Source organism: Colossoma macropomum, unplaced genomic scaffold (assembly GCF_904425465.1).
Source record: "Colossoma macropomum unplaced genomic scaffold, Colossoma_macropomum, whole genome shotgun sequence".
NCBI lineage: Eukaryota > Metazoa > Chordata > Actinopteri > Characiformes > Serrasalmidae > Colossoma > Colossoma macropomum.
Window position 1 is genome coordinate 34,746,490 of NW_023494795.1, and position 18,989 is coordinate 34,765,478.

The 18,989-nt window shown below is 39.3% G+C and overlaps 1 protein-coding gene across 1 annotated transcript in view; it reads right to left on the reverse strand.

Annotated features, from left to right (window-relative positions):
- The window catches only part of sash1a (SAM and SH3 domain containing 1a), a 330,642-nt gene that overhangs the window by 24,542 nt on the left and 287,111 nt on the right, over positions 1–18,989 (reverse strand). The window contains 6 exon segments of the mRNA XM_036582303.1: positions 2,715–2,816; positions 4,790–4,902; positions 5,387–5,473; positions 6,277–6,314; positions 13,285–13,334; positions 13,737–13,787. Coding sequence (XP_036438196.1) covers positions 2,715–2,816; positions 4,790–4,902; positions 5,387–5,473; positions 6,277–6,314; positions 13,285–13,334; positions 13,737–13,787 — 441 coding nt within the window.

The following is an 18,989-nucleotide window of genomic DNA, read 5'->3' on the forward strand; positions in this document are numbered from 1 at the left end:
CCAATCTTACCAGCAGAAGCTTCATCATATCCAAAGCTGTGGTCCATGCATGCACACACCACTGACAAAGCCCAAATTAACTTACACCCACAGACATGCGCTGCAGACAGTAGACACGTTTGTAAATGGGTACGAGCACATACAAGGGGGCTTTGGCAAAGGCGGGTTCATGCGTCCGGAACTTTGAGGGGTGTCCCAGATGACCCGTGCACATCCTTAATGGTCTTTGGACAGGCGCAGGAATGTGGGTCAGATGGGAAGAAGAAAGGCTGCTCTAAGATCAGATCAGTGCTGTACAAATACAGTGCGCTGTCTGTGTCAGCTGCTGCTGTAACTGACGCTACATCAGTGAATGCAGACTATGAGGAACGGCTTTGTTACTATGGTGAGAGCTGATCTAATGGCAGTGGTGCCCCTTGGAAACATAGTGCTGCCTCTATGTGTAGGCTGGAGTTGAGCTGACCTGAAAACAGTGGTATCCCCTCTGAGAAAACTCTTTTTAAAGAGTGCTGCCCATCAGTTTAACCGCTAGCATACGGGGACCCAATCATTTCCATTTAGAAACAGCAGAGAGCTAGCCAAGGCGCCACAGATCCAAACACTGCACTGTTCTCTGACTCTAACACAATATCTATAACCTGTGCATGTGAGAGAGAAAGAGGGAAAGAGACTCTTTGTACATCTATGAGCTTCATTTCCTCTCCACTGACTGGATGAGTATGAGACTGTCTGACACTGTGTTTAGCCCTTTTTAAGATCTTCCTTTTTTCTCTCTCATTCTGTAAGGTCAGCCCATCTGTCAGAACAGTAAGCCAAATAAAACCAAATCCTTTTTGACATGATCACACACTCACATGAGTGGCAGAGAATTTTGATTAAAAAATAATGCAGGCACATCTTTAACCTCATCACATCACGGGTTCTCAAATGTGTTTTCAGTACATTGGAAGGTGTAACAGTCTGCTACCTGACCTGAGAGTCCAACAGGGCCCAAAAAAACATCATGTTTAGGGACGTGTGTCGATGTTTCACATACAGCTTCATGCACAGGGTTATTTTATAATGATTTTTTCTTTTATTTAGTAGATTTTACACAATCACGTTTTGTTTTGTACTCTCTCAGACCTCTAAGGTATACTGCCCTCATTCAACAGAGTTCCATAAAAAAAGAGCAAGGATTTTACCACCTTGAATAATGTATAAACTACTGAGTCTGATTCATGAAACTTTCAGACAACGTGAAAACGAGATTTGATGAAAATGATGAATCAGATGTGTGTGTGAAATCAAGCGCCAGTTTACCAAAATGTACATGTCATTTACATAATTCACATCCTAATTCATGCAGACATTTTGATAAGGAGCCAGTAAACAACAGTACACTACAATATAACATCCATCCATCCATCATCTAAACCGCTTATCCTTCTGGGTCGCGGTGACTACAATATAACAGTGTGACTTTTTCCACCAAGACCATTCAGGTCTACAGTGAACTTAGAGTATCTTTCTCAAAGCTGTTGCACTTTGAGCTCTGGTTGAAGCACTGACCAAAATTCTGAGTGTAGTCAGCAAGCGCTGTGCACCCTTAACATCCAAGGACAACGCAACTACCATTTGAGCCTGGGAGGGAAGGGATGCCATGTTGACAATCAGCAGTTAGCAGTTACAGTGTTACAGCCTGCACTCTCCCTTGGCCTTAGCATGCATCAGTGGACAAGGCCAAAAACTTTGGAATAGTAACTAACATCCTCACTGGAACTCATTCAAAACTATCAGGCGCACACACAAAATCTATTGTCGTGGTAATCAGTAAGCCAATTGATTGGCCTTGCAAGCCAAATGAATACACAAAGTGAAAACACAGACACATACTCACAGTAAGCCAAGCCAAGGGGCAGCCCCTTGTAATGGTTACTGAAGCCAAGATAAGTGTAATGTGTTAAAGCGATTGTCCAAATAAAGCTGTATCGTCAGTACGTCATCTCCTAATAAAACGCCTCTCATGACCTCAACAAGGGACAGACTTCATGCCAGTAAATGTTGCCAGCTTAGGCAGACATCAGCAGCCAGGGACACAGAGAACATCAGTTTAACCCATACATCCAATGTATGGCTTAGCAATGTGTTTATTTAGCTGTATACATGTAAGTAATTAGCTCCTTCTATGACTCATCATACAAACAGAGATTAAAATGAACTGTTAATGATGACAAGAATTAGGACGTTGAGCGCTATATCGGTCACGGTATGAAGTATGTATTTAAATATATATTCAGTTACTGCAGATGGAAGGATCTGCTAGCCTGAGAATTTACCGTATGAACCACTGCTGCATAATATATTGTTTATTGTGCAATACTACCATCACCGAAGGCTGCAAAAAGTAAACTGAGCACAATGTCACATGCACAATATGTAGCAACACAATCACAGAATGCTATTTAGTTCATATTGTACAGTCCTAGTACGAACAACACAAACTTCCATAGAGTAAGAGAAGAGCACACAGATTGATCACCATGTCACCAAGAAATACTTGCACGTTTACGACTGGAATTGGATTAGCATATGTAATCGCAGGTAATAACTGTGGGGGTGTGGCTGAATGAAGTTAGATATACACACTACAGTATGTAAAAGACAACACAGACAAATCTCAACATACATTCTCACACATTCAAGCACACACATTGCTTGGCTGCAGTACTTACGTTGCAGGTGGAGGACAGGTTAACTGTGGGACTGGATCCATCAGTCCACTCTGCAGTGTCTGAACAGGTGCTCAACTGCCTGCTCCTCTCATACTCCTTAAGCTATGGAGAACAACAGGTCAGAGAGAGCAGCCCACCCATACACATACGCACCCACACACACAGCTGCTAATCCTAAATCCAATTTATAACACAATACAACATACATACGACACCACAGGGCACTCTCTTTTTCACTTTTGCTCAAAACACACTAGGGCCATCACGATTACCTAAACCTGATTACCTAATTTAAAAAGGAAAAAAAAAATATACAAATGCCCACTGAGTACAAGTTAGAAAACATATATTTAACAGATAATTAACCGAAGCCTCAACAACTAAATATAATATCTTTTTTCCATATTTAGTGTATTTTTGTGTATATTTGCCTTTTTTATAACTTAGATTCTTTTCAGGAGACTTTCTGTTTTCTTCAACACTTCCAAAGTTCAGTCTTAGAAGTTTCTCATGATCCAAGTAATCCCAAACACAATGTTGAGCTCTGGGCTGTGGGGTGGTCAGTCCATTGTTCTGCAAACACCAACAGCTTCTTTGGATGTTTTGCAAATTCTCTTCTTTTTTGTCTATTTTCTTTTCTCAGTAATGCTTTTTGTCAGCTAAACATTCTTTCAGACCCATAGCCTTGAATTGTTTTTTCAGTGTAAGGATGGAGAGAAGCATAGGACGATTTTTTCAGGCCTAAAGCATAAGTGCTCTCAAATATGAAAACTTTAAGTACTGATTATCCAATGGTGAGAGTTTTGGAGGTCCAACAGGTCTTGCACGCTTGTTAGGAGTCTCAATTGTAGTATTTTTTCATCTCCAGTTTTGGAAACTCCTGTTTTTCACTTCTTTCCCTTTGATTTTCTCCTTGCTTATGCAAGTGGAATATCTAATCTCCTCAGAAACATCTCCTGAAAAACGAATAACTTGTAGTTAATGACTTTTTGACTAGAAATTTAATAAAGGAAAAAGCGGTCTCTGACTGTTGCACAGTTCTGTATATATTAATTACAGTACTTCATTTTTTTTGCTGTGCAGTGTTTTGTATATGCATATAATTTCAAGGAAGTTAAACTTTTTACAGTAAAGTATTGTGGAATTTCTAAAAGACAGAATAGTTTGCTATTGTTCAGTTAAGTGTAGTTTTTGTTTTGCCATAAAAAAATGAATCATAAATCAAAGTCATAATCATAAAAGTAACTATTAGAAGACGTATGATCTATAGTGACAGCCCTAAAATACACACTTTCCTGAACACACAAATAGTTTAAAACAAAACTCAGAATTAAGAACATAAATGAAGGAAACAACAGTAAACAGTTATCAGACAAACACACACACACACACACACACACACACACACACACACACACACACACACACACACACAGACACTAGTCTACTCAAGCACATATGAACACAACCGTCCACAGAGGCTTAGCATTGATTCAGTGTTCAGAATCCATCGAGCCAAATCAAAACTACAGGAAGGGAGTAGAGATCCGTTCACAATTGAGATGAAAAATCAAACAGAAGGAGAAGTCTATAGAGGAGAAGAAGAATCAATGTTGGCCTTGTGGAGAGAAGGAAATCAAGTTCTAGAGTCTTCTATTAGGTTTGTATCAGTGGGTCACGCTCTTCTAGAGAGCCATCAGAGAAAGAGACAGAGACAGAGACAGAGAGAGAGAGAGAGAGACAGGCCTGAAGAGAAAGGATCCTGAGACTTCAGTGCTGAATCTCACCTATTCACCCAGACATACAGTTATAAGGGAGAGGCAAAATCTACCCAGTGCTAACTTCAGCTAACTCTGTATGATGAATTGCAGAGACTTTTTCCACAGTACAGAAAAGCTGACCACAAACATGATCCCCATAAGAGCGTCCAGCTGCTGTGTTAGGAGGTATGTGTGTGTTGTGGGTGTAATGCAGTAACTGTTAGTCTGGGTAAGTAGGGTTAGTAAACAGGAACAGAGCTAGGTGATGATGCAGCAGTGGTCAGGTCCAGGGCAGACTGGGGTTAATGCCTTTACCCGAGCCAACGCCTCCTCCACAGTGATCATCTTCTCTTTAACCATCATCATTAGTTGGATTCGCTCTTCATCACTCATCGTTATCTCACTGGCCACGTAGCCGATGTCCTCTCCTACAGGGGGAATTAAGAGTCAAACAAGTGTCAGAACTAGGGTTGCATGAAATGGGCAAATTGCCAGACTAACAGTACACTGCTACATAATAAGACTGCAATATGGCTTGCAAAATATGACATATATTAGCTTTAATGTGACATGTTTAAACACTAGCCTGCATTATTTTGTCTAAAATTATTTATGTTTAATGGATGAAGTGAACGCATTGATTCACCCACAATAACTCATCTAATCAGGTTACTTACAGCACACAGTGAAACATTCAATGATTTGTTTGTTGGCTTATTTATATATTGCAAGCCATGGCAATATCACTACTGAAGCCAATAATAGTACTAGTGGCAGTAATAGTTTGTATATCTAGTTTGTATATGTAGTAAGAACTATTTCAGTGACAGAGACAGTAGTCAGAAAAGAGGAAGCAAGGAGAAAAAGGGAGACAATGACGTTGTGGTGGATTGGATATGGCTCCGTCTTTACCTTTGGAGGTCTGCCGTGTGACCCCTTTTGGTGATTTTCTAAAGTTCTGCCAGAAGGATTTGTTTTTCTTCTTGTTGTCCCACTTCCCTGTGAGAGGAGACTGAACTTCAGAGATGTGTGCTTTTTTTTTCTTTTTTAAGATTTTTATATTTCTTTCAAAGTGAAGTTGAAACATTTAGATTTATCACGAGTTTCATAAAAAAAATTAATAAATAAAAAATGCTGTCCCACATTTTCATGTTACTACTGAAATGCAAAGAGTTTTAGCCCATAGTTGGAGCCATATTTTGCCACACCTATGCATTTTAGAGCAGGAAATGAGACTGTATCCCTGTCCCTCATGGCCAAATGGTGAGCTACTAGATCCCATTTTTTGAGGTAAATGTGTCCCAAAATCTGAAAATCGGTGTGTAACTTTAAGAATGGTCACTACAAAAATACATATTTTCTGCAATTTAGTAAACCTTGTCTTTGAGTGACCCTACATATTAATTATTTTATGAAAAGAATGATTAAACACAACACACAACAAATTTTGAGTACAAGTCCAAATCATTAGCCAGTACATGGCTAGCAAACACATCTTGAACAGTTTTACACAGATAAATTCAATTAAATACACAAATCATTAAATTCATTAAAACAAAAATAATATCTTTCTTATAGTAAAAATTTACTACAACCATGAATTATTCAAAAACTACTATAACACAATGTGTAAGCTATGTAGGTATGTGGATGTGTTGACCCAAACTTGGACCCAGTTTAAGGGGTTACATGAAACAGCGTTTACATTGACTGTTCTAAGTAAATATAAGGGGAATACATTATTAGAAAAGGCTAATAGCTATGAGTGCTATAGTGCTTTGTAGAGGTTTGTTGGTGCTCACCTGAACCATCCTCAGAGTTGGACTTGTGCAAAGGGATCCTGAGAAAAGACAAAAATATGTTGGAGCAAGCTTTAGGAATTTATGAAGAGAATTTGTCCTTGTTATGCTTATCACACTGGGTGCAAATAATTTGTCCTGCACTAGCTTCTGCGTATACAGTGTTTTAAACTTGGCTGCATAAGTCAAAGCCTGAACAACTATAGAAAACAGCTATCCTGGAGCTGGGATACAAAATATTTATTAGCTAGGCTTATTAGCTAGGCATGGCCTCAGTTAAGACAACAAATGTTTTCTGACAGAGTATTTCTACACTCTGTTCAACTGTGCAGCATCTTCTCTCTGTGTATGTGCACTCGCAGCTATAACATGGATCACCAGGGGGCAGTGCAGCCCTGCACAGGCTACAAAGTGCAGGCTCCCGAGGCTCGCGAGGCACCAGCATGTCGATCCTGAGAGTACATAAGGCGATGAGGAGGAGACAGCAAGACACACACTGCCTGTTTACATTCAACCTCTGCAATTCAGGGGCATAGTGCCCGTGGAACATAACAGAAAAATCAGGCAGAGACCTCTAACACACTACACGTACCTTCAAGTTTAAGGACACAGTCTTTCAAACTGCACAAAGACAGCAAAAACTGAATGGCATGCAACCCACTGGCCCGCCAGCCGTATTAGACCAACTAAACATCAGACTGTCTTCATTTTCATAAAACATGCAAGACTGTTCTTTCTCTCTCGCTCTCTCTCATTCATCCAAACGCAAAGCTGTCTAGACTCCCAGCTGGGAACCCAAACCCAAAAATATGTGCATAATCTGTAGCAAAGGCTTCCTTTTGTGCCTACAGGAAGAAGCGCATACACATTTTTTTTCACATTTATAATTCATAATTAAATGTTTAAGATGTAAACAAAGACTTCCAGAGTGGTTTGGTGTGAAATGCTCTGTTCTAGAGAAACCGAGTTACAGTTGTTCACAGTGGTGGTGATAGGAACGATGTCTGAAGTGTTTTAACAATAGTTTCCAGATTACACATTTTTAATAATCCATTCATGCAGAATGTCATAAGGCAAAAGAGTACACCAAGTTTTTATTACATTCTTCATTTTAGTCTCATGTTTATGTTTAAAAGTCTGTTTTATTTCTTAAACTTACTTGTTGCATTATCTTCTGTCTATTTTGCTTATGTACATGTATCTTCGCAGCATCAACGACAACACAGAAACTAAGAATTTCTTTGTACGAGACAAACAGTTTGTGCATATCACAAAGTTCCTGAACATCTTGAACATCCTTGAATTTTTCTTTAAGTCTGTCTCGGAAGTTGGACATTCTCCACTAAAAGGCTTAGAGTGATAGAGAGAGTGAGGGGGAGATTATGACTTAAACAAGCTCACACATTAAAAGAGAAAAACAAGACTGTTATATTTAGGTCTAAATGAAACTTTGACATCTAGTTTGTCATGGGGTGCAGCTAATGCTATTGTGCTTTAATTATCAGTGAGAAAGAGGTGCGCCACAACTAAGAGTGCAATAGGAACAAGTGCAAGAAACATCCCATGAGCTGAAACAGAACAAAACCCTGCTGAGTACTGTGAATTGTGAAAGAAAAGTCACTTTCATGTGTGTTCAACAAATGTCTTCTGAAGTGTGCATTTTGGTTTGCAAGTTGGTGGATTTTCTCTCATCCTAAGAGCAAGAAAACAATCTTTAGCTGAGTGTGCTGTAAAGTAAATGTGCACATGCAAGTGCACACGCGAACCCAAACACGCCCTCTTGCTGCTTTGCTAGGCTTTGATTCTCTGTTGAGAAAAATACCATTTTACCATCTTCGCTCTGTACAACATATTCTGTCCTACCACCTGTGTGCACGTGTGTGGTAGTGATGTCTTGGCCATATGTCTCACATACATTTAGGAATTCCAATGGGATTCATTCCTACATCCTCTCTGCTAAAAGTCACAACCACAGACACACACACACACACACATACGCACACACACATACGCACACACACACATACGCACACACACACATACGCACACACACATACGCACACACACATACGCACACACACGCGCACACACGCACACACACACACGCACACACACAAAAAAAAACCAAACAAACAAAAAACTGCACAATCTCTTACTCTACTTACTAAAGTACAGACCTGGTCTTAGGCCTAACCATTATCCTAATCTCTAAGGGCTGAATTATATGTCTGTATGTGCGTGTGTGCTGGCACTGTAGGAAGGAAGGTCATGTATACTTATAATGAACCAGCCTCAGTCCTTGAACTTCTCCATTTTCCTGTATGCATCTTGCTCTTAGCATTTGCTCAGTTCCATTCTGGGTTTTGTCCTAACCCCAGTACTCAATACTACAGGACAAACTTCTCTACTCAACCAGTCACCGATTGCTGGGGACACAGTACAGGTCTGCCAACTGACAGGAGCACGATGAGGTCTGACAAAATATCATGTTTTGAGTTTTCACACACAACATCAGGCTTGGGTTTGTTTTTAATGAGCCTAAGTTTATATGAAGGAATATGTTTACAAAAATTTTGCATACACTCCATGAACTTACAGTTCATAACATGGCCATTCATGGACAAAATAAAAAGAAAGATTCCTATTTAAAATTCTGAATTTCTTAATTGTGGAAAGGTTATGATTTGGCTGTATACATCAAATAAATAAAGAAAATAATTGAGATTTTAATCGATCCTAATCCTTATTAATAGCATTTTTATTTAATTTTAATAGTTAAGAACTTCATATCATAAACCAAGAGTGCCCAAATTTGTTCCTGGAGGGCCAGAGACCAGGAGATTTCGATTTTCCTGCTCTAATGCACCTGACTGAAGTCCATAGCTAATTACTAGATTTAATAAGCGCATTAGAGCAGGGAATACTGGACTTCAGCCCTCCAGGACTGTCTTGGGCACCCCTGCTTTAATGCTTTCTATGAAAACAGTGCTGCCATGGCAACATAATGATATGATAATTGATGAGGCCCCACTCTTCAGTCGTGCTTTCTCTCTTTCTGTTCTACATTCACACAATGCCTGCACACACACACACACGATAAGCAAGGGGTTTGTGGTAGTATGCAGGCTGCGTCCATGCAAAGGGCCCCCACTGAAAAGCAGCTCAATAAATTAGCCTCCATTCAGAAGCTCTACTGTTTACAGAGCCATCCATACATTCACACCACGTTTCAGCACACTGCATGAATGTGCCAATGTGTATGCAGCATGTGTGATGAGTGACAGCACTGGCTGATAAATCTGTTTAAGCATTCTTATTGATCTTTTGTTGGGGGGGGGGTCACACTGTATGCACATTTACAGTACAATGATGCTTTTTACAGTAAAGTGATGCTTTTTTCTATTGTGTTTAATGGGAGATACGTGTTTTGCTGTTTTTGTAAGGCTGTCTATTGTGCAGAGTGCTCTGGGCATCCTGAGTTGAAAAAAGTTGAATTTGAAATGGTCAAGTAGCCGACATCATGTTTGTTTTTGTGAGCTAACCAATGAGATCAAAGGTAAACTGGGCCCTTTTTTTTGTAATGGAGGGGGAATTTGGGCTGCAGTCCTTCACAGATTGATAATCATGGCAAACAAAAAGCATTTTTTTAGTGTAGTGGAAAGAAGTGATTGTAGCTAATCAGAAGAACAGGGAGAGCCAGTTTGCTCATGTTGATACAGTGCAAAAGAGTAGCACTAGAGGCCAATCACAGGCTGTAGGATTGAAGACATTATCATAGTAGTTTTGGTGCTAAAGAATTAAAGAGTCTCAAATAAACCCACTTTGTTAATGCAGTGCACCTTCAGAAAAACACAGTGGGTGAATTCTGTCAGGAGATTGTCCTCTCAAACTTCAGTTATTGTGTAACTACACTTAACAGTCCATGAGCACTACTGAGCAGTACCGAGCAGTACTGATCTGTGAAATCACAGCATGATGAGCTACAACGTACAGTAAATGGCTTCACTGAGGAGGAAGTGGGCTAATTTCTGCTTTCCTGTGGCAAAAGTGCTGATGCGACAGAATGCACCTAGTGTCCCTGTGACAGGGGGATTTACTGTCATACACCAGGCCGGTGTAGCCAGAACACATACACAGCTTTGTATGCGTACGTGAGTGGTGCCTAAAGGAAAGAGTGAGAAAATGCCCTCCGACAGAGGTCATGGCTAACGGAAGTGGCGGGATTTCCTTGAAATCACCCCTCCGCCCATGATACTTACTTTTGGTCACTTTTTCAGCTACCAAACCATTTACTAGTCTCATTCAACACACACCACTGCTATAGTGAAGCACATACAGAGGGATGGAATTCACTCAGGTCCATTACTATGAACCAAACAAATAAATATATCCTGATCTCTGTTGGGCGGAAGGTCCTTTCAGCATTAAAGAAAAAAATGTGTAATTACACATGTATACATAGGAAACTTTCTCATTCTTTCATCACCCCTGTAAAAACCCAAGATGCAAAGAACTTTGGGAGTAGAGGTCACTTTCATGTAGTCGCTTGGACAGGAAGTCTGGATACTATCAGTGCGACTCGTTTATCCAGTAAAGAAGAGTGTTACCAGTGGTGGCTATTATTAGTAGCTGCTAATACCAGGCACTTACATTAAAGCACTTGCTATGATTCTTTGACAAGGTTGATTCTTAGACAGGTTAAACTTTGCAGGTCATTAAGCTTTGATGAAGGCTATGAGACAGAGAGCAGAACTCCATCCAGAGCAGAATGAGTGAGGGTGATGTCCCTGTGGGCCGTAGAGGCATGTAAAAGAGATATGTCAGGCCCATATGTTTCACATTAGGCTTGTTTTGTCTGTAAACCTTTCTTGAGGACAGTGGCATGAAATGTCTCCCCTGGCACGTGTCCTGCGCATGAGCTCCCAACCTCAGGGGAATATCACATCATCATAGGCACAGTGAAAAGAGAAGGCCTACAGCCCTGCCTAAGCACTTTTCAAACATTTTAACACCACTTTTAATAACTATGTTAGTAGCAATCTATTCATACTTTAATTTAAGCTGTAAAGAGAATTATGCAATCTGAACTATAATCTGTTAAACCCTGCTAAAACCTTTAAACCTCAGGGCCTGTATGTGGGGCCCACACTTCAATTACTCACTTTCACAACATCAGTACTTTTATGATACTGACTGAATTACAATACTACAGACTATCGTAAAATGATGTCATTTAATACCTAATTTCTGTATTCCATACGATAAGCATGGTTGTCCCAAAACCTAAACTGGTGAATGGCTATCTAAAGAACTTTCCGTATGCACATTATTAACATCGGCACTTTTCGATTTCTCTGGCCAGTAATATACCCACTTCAAGCATCTAATAAAAATTTCTTGTTTAACCCACCCCCACTTCTGGTTTGTAACTTAAAATAAGGTATTGTTCAGGAATCATACTGAAGTCAAGGTACTGATAAAAGTATAGGTATTGAAAATTTATGAACAATATCGAGTCCTACTCATAACAAACTCACCTACATACTGGTTCAATAGTAGTTACTGATTAACTTCTCAAAATTCTTTTTATGGTATTCAGCAATGACAAGATGACTTCAACCGAGTAGTCAAAAATGCTCTTGTTTTGAAGCTATTATGTAATAATGCTCAGTATAATTCATGAGGTAATTTTGACCTTTTGTAGCCAAGGGTTTGACTAATTTCCTTGTGTTTAGTACACTCATTCTACATTCTACACTTGAGTCATGCAGAAGTATCTCCTCTCTCCCCCTCGTCTCTAATCAGTCAGCTCAATCTTAAACATTTAAGGACAATAGGAGGAAGGAAGGAAGCCTGAAAGCACCTACAATGTTAGATGTGAGTAAGTCAAATGCAAGTGTTCGCACATTCACTCAACACATGTTCTTTTGCACCCATACACAGGCATACAGAGGGAATTCAGAGTCAACCTGTCATTCCCATGTACATCCCTGCATGTTTATGTGTGTTGACATTAAGAATAATGGCTATAAAAGTTTCTGAGGGATCTACACTGTCACTGTCATTTTTTTCTGTTTTTGTTTACTTACTCCGTTTGAAATGGCAGTTGGCAGGAACCAAAGTACTTACTAATAAAATGTTGTTATATTAAAGAGGAATTCCACTGGTCATCATTCAGAGTGGTTTGATGTGAAATGCTATATTCTAGAGAAACTTACTGAGTCAGAATTGTTCAGTCATGGTGACAGGAACCAGATGTATGAAGAGATGTCTCTGAAAGCTCTGTCACAGAGAGCTATAACACAAAATGGTTATAAATATGCTGCCTGATCTCTGAGATATGGTTTAAGACAGGGGTCGGCAACATGCGGCTCTTTTACTGCCCTCTTGCAGCTCCACAGCAAAATTTGATTTTTAGGTCAAATAAAATAATCCTCCTTTGCAGTAACATAAAGCTTTGCTGAGCCTTCTAACACACAGTTCCAACAATAAACGATCTTAAACAATGGACAGACTTACCATTACATATAAAACCCAAAAGACACATGTAGGTTCACCGGTTGTTTTGTATACTAAATAAAATGACTAAAATGGCTTGATTTGTAGCATTGACTCAGCACCATTATAAAAAAATCTAAGTCTCCAAGTTTCTCTACAATGAACACTTTCACATCAAGCCACTCTGAATGACTCCTGTGAAGTTGCCATTTCACAGATATGAGATTTTGTTGTGACAGTGACAATATGCGAGATGGATAAAAATGAATGATACTACAAGCGAATTTAAGCGAAATTAAAGGTGAAAACAATCCTCAGAATCACAGAGACTTGTTTTAAAAGTATATATGGCACATATCTAAAAGAGTATTATAAAAATGACCTTAATAATATTCCTGTTTCTCTGTGGGGGTAGGGTTTCTGTACAGTGTGTGCAGTGTGACTGACATTACGTAAAAAGTGTACCATTTAAACAGCTAGTATTATTTTGTTATAGATACGAGGTGCACCTACTTCCTCTCCGTTTCTGGTGTGGACACCTCACTGCTGAAGCCCAGAGACTCCTGTGGACAGAAACTGCAGTTACTAAAAATATTAACAGGGCTGAGTTTACTCATTTAGGCAATAAGTGCTGTCCAAGCATTAAATGATGATATTTCACCCCTTGTTTGTAGTCAAATGTAACTTAAACATGCCACAACACATGTTAATTTGAATTTGCTCAATTCAATACAGTGCATGCAAAAAGACCAAATAGGCTAAGTATTTACAGAAGAATTCAATAGTCTGACTTTACAGGCTTAAGCAGGGGTTCTCGGCATTTTTTCATTATCACAATGTATTGCAAATTGGGCTGGAGCAAAAAGGTGGATCATCTGGGGTCCCTGAGAACCACATTGGAAATCAGTGTACCAGAACATGGTGGCTCTGAGGGGAAAGAGTGAGACACTAACAGGTGCACACACCTGGATCTCCGAGCGCAGCTGGAGAGAAGTGGAGCTGGAGTCTGCTTTCTCCTGCAATACACAGTGAGGAAAGTTAAAACACGTTCATGAACACGTTTCCACATTTAAACACATCAACTCAAACAAAAACAAACCCGCACATGCATGCATCCCACCCCATCGGATGATGCAGTAGATCCTGACAGACCTGTAGAGTCGCGTGACATATGAAGAGTTTAATAAAGCAAGACCACATTACATCACTGAAGCAAACCTACTGGAACAACAACATAACTTGCCTACAAGTCCAATAGCTTCAAACCTTAGAATGCCAATAATGCAAAGCAAAAAAAAAATTCAGAAAAAAGAACACTCATGTAGATTCTTGAGTGTTTCTGCCAGTGTCTTGAGTTTCTGCAGATTAGAAAAAGCTGCTTGTTGCTGCTTTAGCTGAGGGCACTAATAATAATCCCTTTAAAACCTTGCACACTCAAAACAAAGCCTGTCCTTTTCAAAGTTCTATTTCCTCTGAAGTATAATGTAGTTTTTCACACTCTTCTTAAAGAAAAACTGCATCATTCCTCCATAACTGAAAGTATATCAGTGGGTGATCAGATCAAGTCTGTCTGTCTACCGTGGGATTGACGAGAGGTTTCATTTAGGCAAAGCTGGCTTGCTTTAACTCTGATTATGATGGGCCTGTGTGTATGTGTGTGTGTGCAGATGCACATATCCTTGTGTCCTTGTAGATTGTTGTTTACTCTCAGGTCCTCTGCTTCAATAAATTGGCAACAGATGTGCTGCACTCTCTCTGTCATTATGGGCAATACAACAGTCTCTCTCTGTTTATTTTGTGCACACTATAAACTATACTGCAAGGTTTAGGAGTGATGTCAGCTTGAAAATTACTTCGGCTTAACTCTAGAAACTGACTAGCTTCTCTCAACAGGGTCACCATAGCAGAAATCTGGGATTCTCTAAAGAGTGGACAGTGCTCATTCTGTTCTAACAAAATGATTTGACTCATTAAGGGCTCAGTAATTAGCTGAATCAGATTTGTTACAAAAGGGAAATGATAAACTTTGCAAAGCTGCGGGCTTCCAGGAGTGAAACTATGGATACTGATTAAAGGTATGAAAGGAAGCAAACAAACAGTTGTCAGTAGCAGGTTACCAAATTTAGATGACAGACACAGCTTAAGCTGAAATAAACGAACAAACATTACTCACTTATGCCCTCTAAAGGTGTTATAGCATTAGTCAGATGTTATAACTATTATCTTTTTTGTTAAGCCTGCATTTCATGCTTTGTTTTGCATTTTGGCTCCCTTTTATTTACATGTAAAGAAAATGTACCCAGTTCACATACTGTTTGCTGTGACATAAACAAATAATTGTGAAAGCTACCAACTGTGGAAAATAATTATGGTCAGCTTAAATAACACTTCAGATGCAGCATTGTACACAATGATCAGGCTTATGAATATAACTGACCCACAACAGTCCAGTGGCTGCCAATCACATCTAGACAGATAATATATGGGTACAGCAATACGGCATTTCAGTGTTTCAGCCCATAATATGGGGGCACAAGCTCAGATGTGAGGCTCAGTCAAGCCCATATACAGTGAGTACACTGGAAAGAACAGATGAGCAGGTGATCAAGATGCTTTTGATTGATGATTTTATTTCCACCAAGCAAAACTATGCACAACCAGAACTTTTACCAAAATCGAATGATAAAATATCTCCTCTTCTGATTAACACAAATGTGGGAATCTTAGAAACGATTAATGGAAAATGACATGAATTTGTTATTGCTGGCAATAACTGAGATTAAATAGGACAGAGTTTGAAATGGAGTAACAGAGAAACTGTAAATGTAAATCACATAATCTGTGTCTTTAAGATGCAGAGTACTAGGCAGAAGACTTTGGGCAATGCCCCTATTGAAAAAAGGTTCTAAGCTCCATATAAGAGAAAAACTAATTCCATAAAGAAGGCTGCTGCCAGTGACCTTTGTGAGACAGTGGCACAGATTAGCTATGTTTAGACAGCAGAGACTAACAAACTCCACCTGGATATAATCATCTACTGACTTGGGGAAACAGTGTATGAGTGAGTGTGCGTGTGGACAAGTGCATGCATGTGTGTTACCACTGGCCTCAGAAATTCAGGACAGCACTCTGGAAAATTTCAGTCTAGACCCTCACTTATCAGAGCAGTTAGCATAAAACTGCTCTTCCTGCAAGCAAAGCATTTCCCTCAAAGAAAAACATAGCGTTTTAAAGTCACTATCTGACTTTAATGATATATGTGTGTGTGTGTGTGTGTGTGTGTGTGTTTTGTCTCCCTGCCACTCAGTTCATCTGCTTTAGCTCTCAGCGGGTCTGTTGGTGAAGTCCGGAAGCTTCTGTGCAATAAATCAGAAGCTGTGCTGTAAACTTGTAGCCTTCCTGGACAGAAAGTACATACAGGGAATTTAAAACACACTCACACACAGAAACGTTTCACGTTTGGCCTCATCGTTCCTACATGGCAGCCATAAACAACACAAACAGAGGTTCATGTTGTGTTTTCTACTGAGACTGGTCAGCAGCAACATCAGTGCCATGTCCACTTGGCGCACACACACAAACACACACACAGACTGCTGTCTATATACACCTCTGTTACCAGCGTTATCCAAAACACACAACACATACACACACACACAAACAAAAAAAAAGTGCACAGTCTGTTCATTTCTGAAACCAATGAGAGACACAGCAGAGACCGCCTGGAGACATAGGCGCTAGGCCTGGGGCCGTATCTAAAAATAATTAGCCTAATATTTTAGAATTTAAAAAATTGTGATTATCAATTATATGGCCCCCATCCATCATTACAGCAGAGTCAGCTATAGATGCCTTTGTAGTATTATAATTTTTATAATTTAACTAACCACCGGGGCACTTGAGCTGTACAGAAAATCTTGCAAAATGTACTCACACAGTAAATCACATGCAGCAGTGGCAGTGAGAAGTTAATTCTAGTGGTGCTTAGCAGCTTTTAAAGGCCTATTTATATTTTTTCAAAAGTAAATGTGAATAAAACATTACGTGTGCATATTATTTAATATATAATTTTTTTCACTTTCTTTCTGAACCTGTTTCCCGGCTGTAGATGGAGATTAGAGGAACATTCTCTACTTCTAAAAGTTCCAGGTCTAAAGTTAGCTGCTCAAGGGGAAAATCCAGTCTCCTTAGCTCAGCTGTTTTACTGCAGCAAGACTAAAGCACAACTTTTATTTTCGGTTCCATGCTCTCAAGCTAAATGTAAAGTTAAAAAAGAAAGGTTAAGAGCTGTGAGGAAGTTAAAGCTGGCATTTTTCTTTTTTGTGTGATTTTTGTGTGCCCTATCGCCCAAACCGTATGCACCTCACCAAATACTCTGTAATACTGCTTGAGATTGGTAATGCAGGATGAGCAGCTCAGTCTAAATCACTGTACTTTAGCTTCAATTATACTTCAGTTTTAAACAATAATTTTGAAAGGGAACTAGAAGCAAATGACCCCAGTGCTTTTTGTGTTCACAATGTAAACATACTTGAAAGGGGACTTTTTAGCATAGATATCATGGCTTATTGAGGAGTTATCATGGCTTATAGTTTAAATACACCAGTACTTCTGTCTCCTAAAAGGCTGCACAAACCCAAAGGCAGCCACTGTTGTGAGTAGTGTTACCTGCTAAGTCAAGCATGTCAAACTGAGGAGATAAGGAGATAAGGAGATTAGTGTTTATCCTCATCTAACACCTGACACGTGCTGAAAGACTGTGGCTATGCATATGATAAACCTCAAGGTTCTTAACCATTAAGCAAAACATGAAGTGGATTGGGACAGCTTCATTTTCACAATGCATGAATGAGTCAGACCACAAAACAAACCATAAATGAACCGCCTGAACCAAACAGAGTTCAAGAGCAATGAAGACAGATAAAACCACATCTGCAACCACATCTGCAGAATTAATGTTCAAATGCACGTTGTTTACTTTAAGCTGCATTCCAAAACACATGTCAAAATTAGCTAAGCTTAGATGTGTCAGCTTTTTAAGGTTTTGTAATGATGGATTTATTAAAAATTAGTATCTGTATGAGTATATGTTGTATCTGTAGTTTTGACAATTTGCATTACTTTTTTGCATGATTTGAAAGTTCTAGTTATCCTTTACATTGTATTACCATTTCCATGATGAACATGCCATTAAAATGGTCTAAAACTTATTGGAAACAAAATAATTTTACATAATGTTTTCCCTTCTCCTTTAGAGAACTGTTTGGAGGTACAAGATTTTTGTGCAGCAGCCACAACATACAGCATGTTGTTTCTTTAGTTGTGTATTTGTTTAAAAGAGTGTAAATTGAATGTGAAATGCACCTGCTTTCAATGCAAGCTTGTGTCTAGTCTTTAGTGGGATAGCATTAAATTAATGTTTTGCTTGCCAACTTACTATATGCAACTCCTTTCCGATGATGTGACAGTAAAGCCATAGTGGAGTGTTCCTTTTTGCATTACAAAATACTAAGTCTTCATAGGAGAAAGACAGTTTTCTCAGCTGCAGAATACAGCTATAGACATAAAGGAAACCTTTTTTATAAGCTAGGATTTAGGCATATCAAATGCCTGTTCCTGTACCAGGTTTTATAAATTTGAGTAGAAGAGAAGTAGGAAAGAGGCAGGACACTAAGGCAAAGAGTTTCTGTTGAAATGCTGCTGATGCTGATTACTTATGCATGACTGTGGGTTTGGCAACTTTTCACCACTTAACTTAGCTTAATGAACATCACACTGCGACCACTGTACATGCTACAAATAACACACACTCAAATACAGACTTCGCAACATGCATAAATGGACAGTTGGACAAACAGACAAAAGGACAGTTTTCTGAGAACTCCTCTAGCACACACAGCTTCAGGGGACAGGCAGAGAAAATACACAGAGAGAGGTTTGCTGAAACTACTTTAAAAGGCAGTAAAAGTGCCCTGAAAAGAAAAATGAAAAATATGAACTCCCATGAAAATTATAAATACTATTCAGGGCTTCCACAACCAAACTAATAAAAAAACGAGAGCACAAATGCACAAGCAGAATGAAATGCTGCATAACCAAAATGTGGACAGCAATGAACAGCAATTTTCTTTCACTCTTAACTGAAGAGACAGAAAGACAGAAAGCAGAAAGAGAGCAGGAGAAAATGTAAAAAATGAGGATTAAATCTCAGCAGCAGC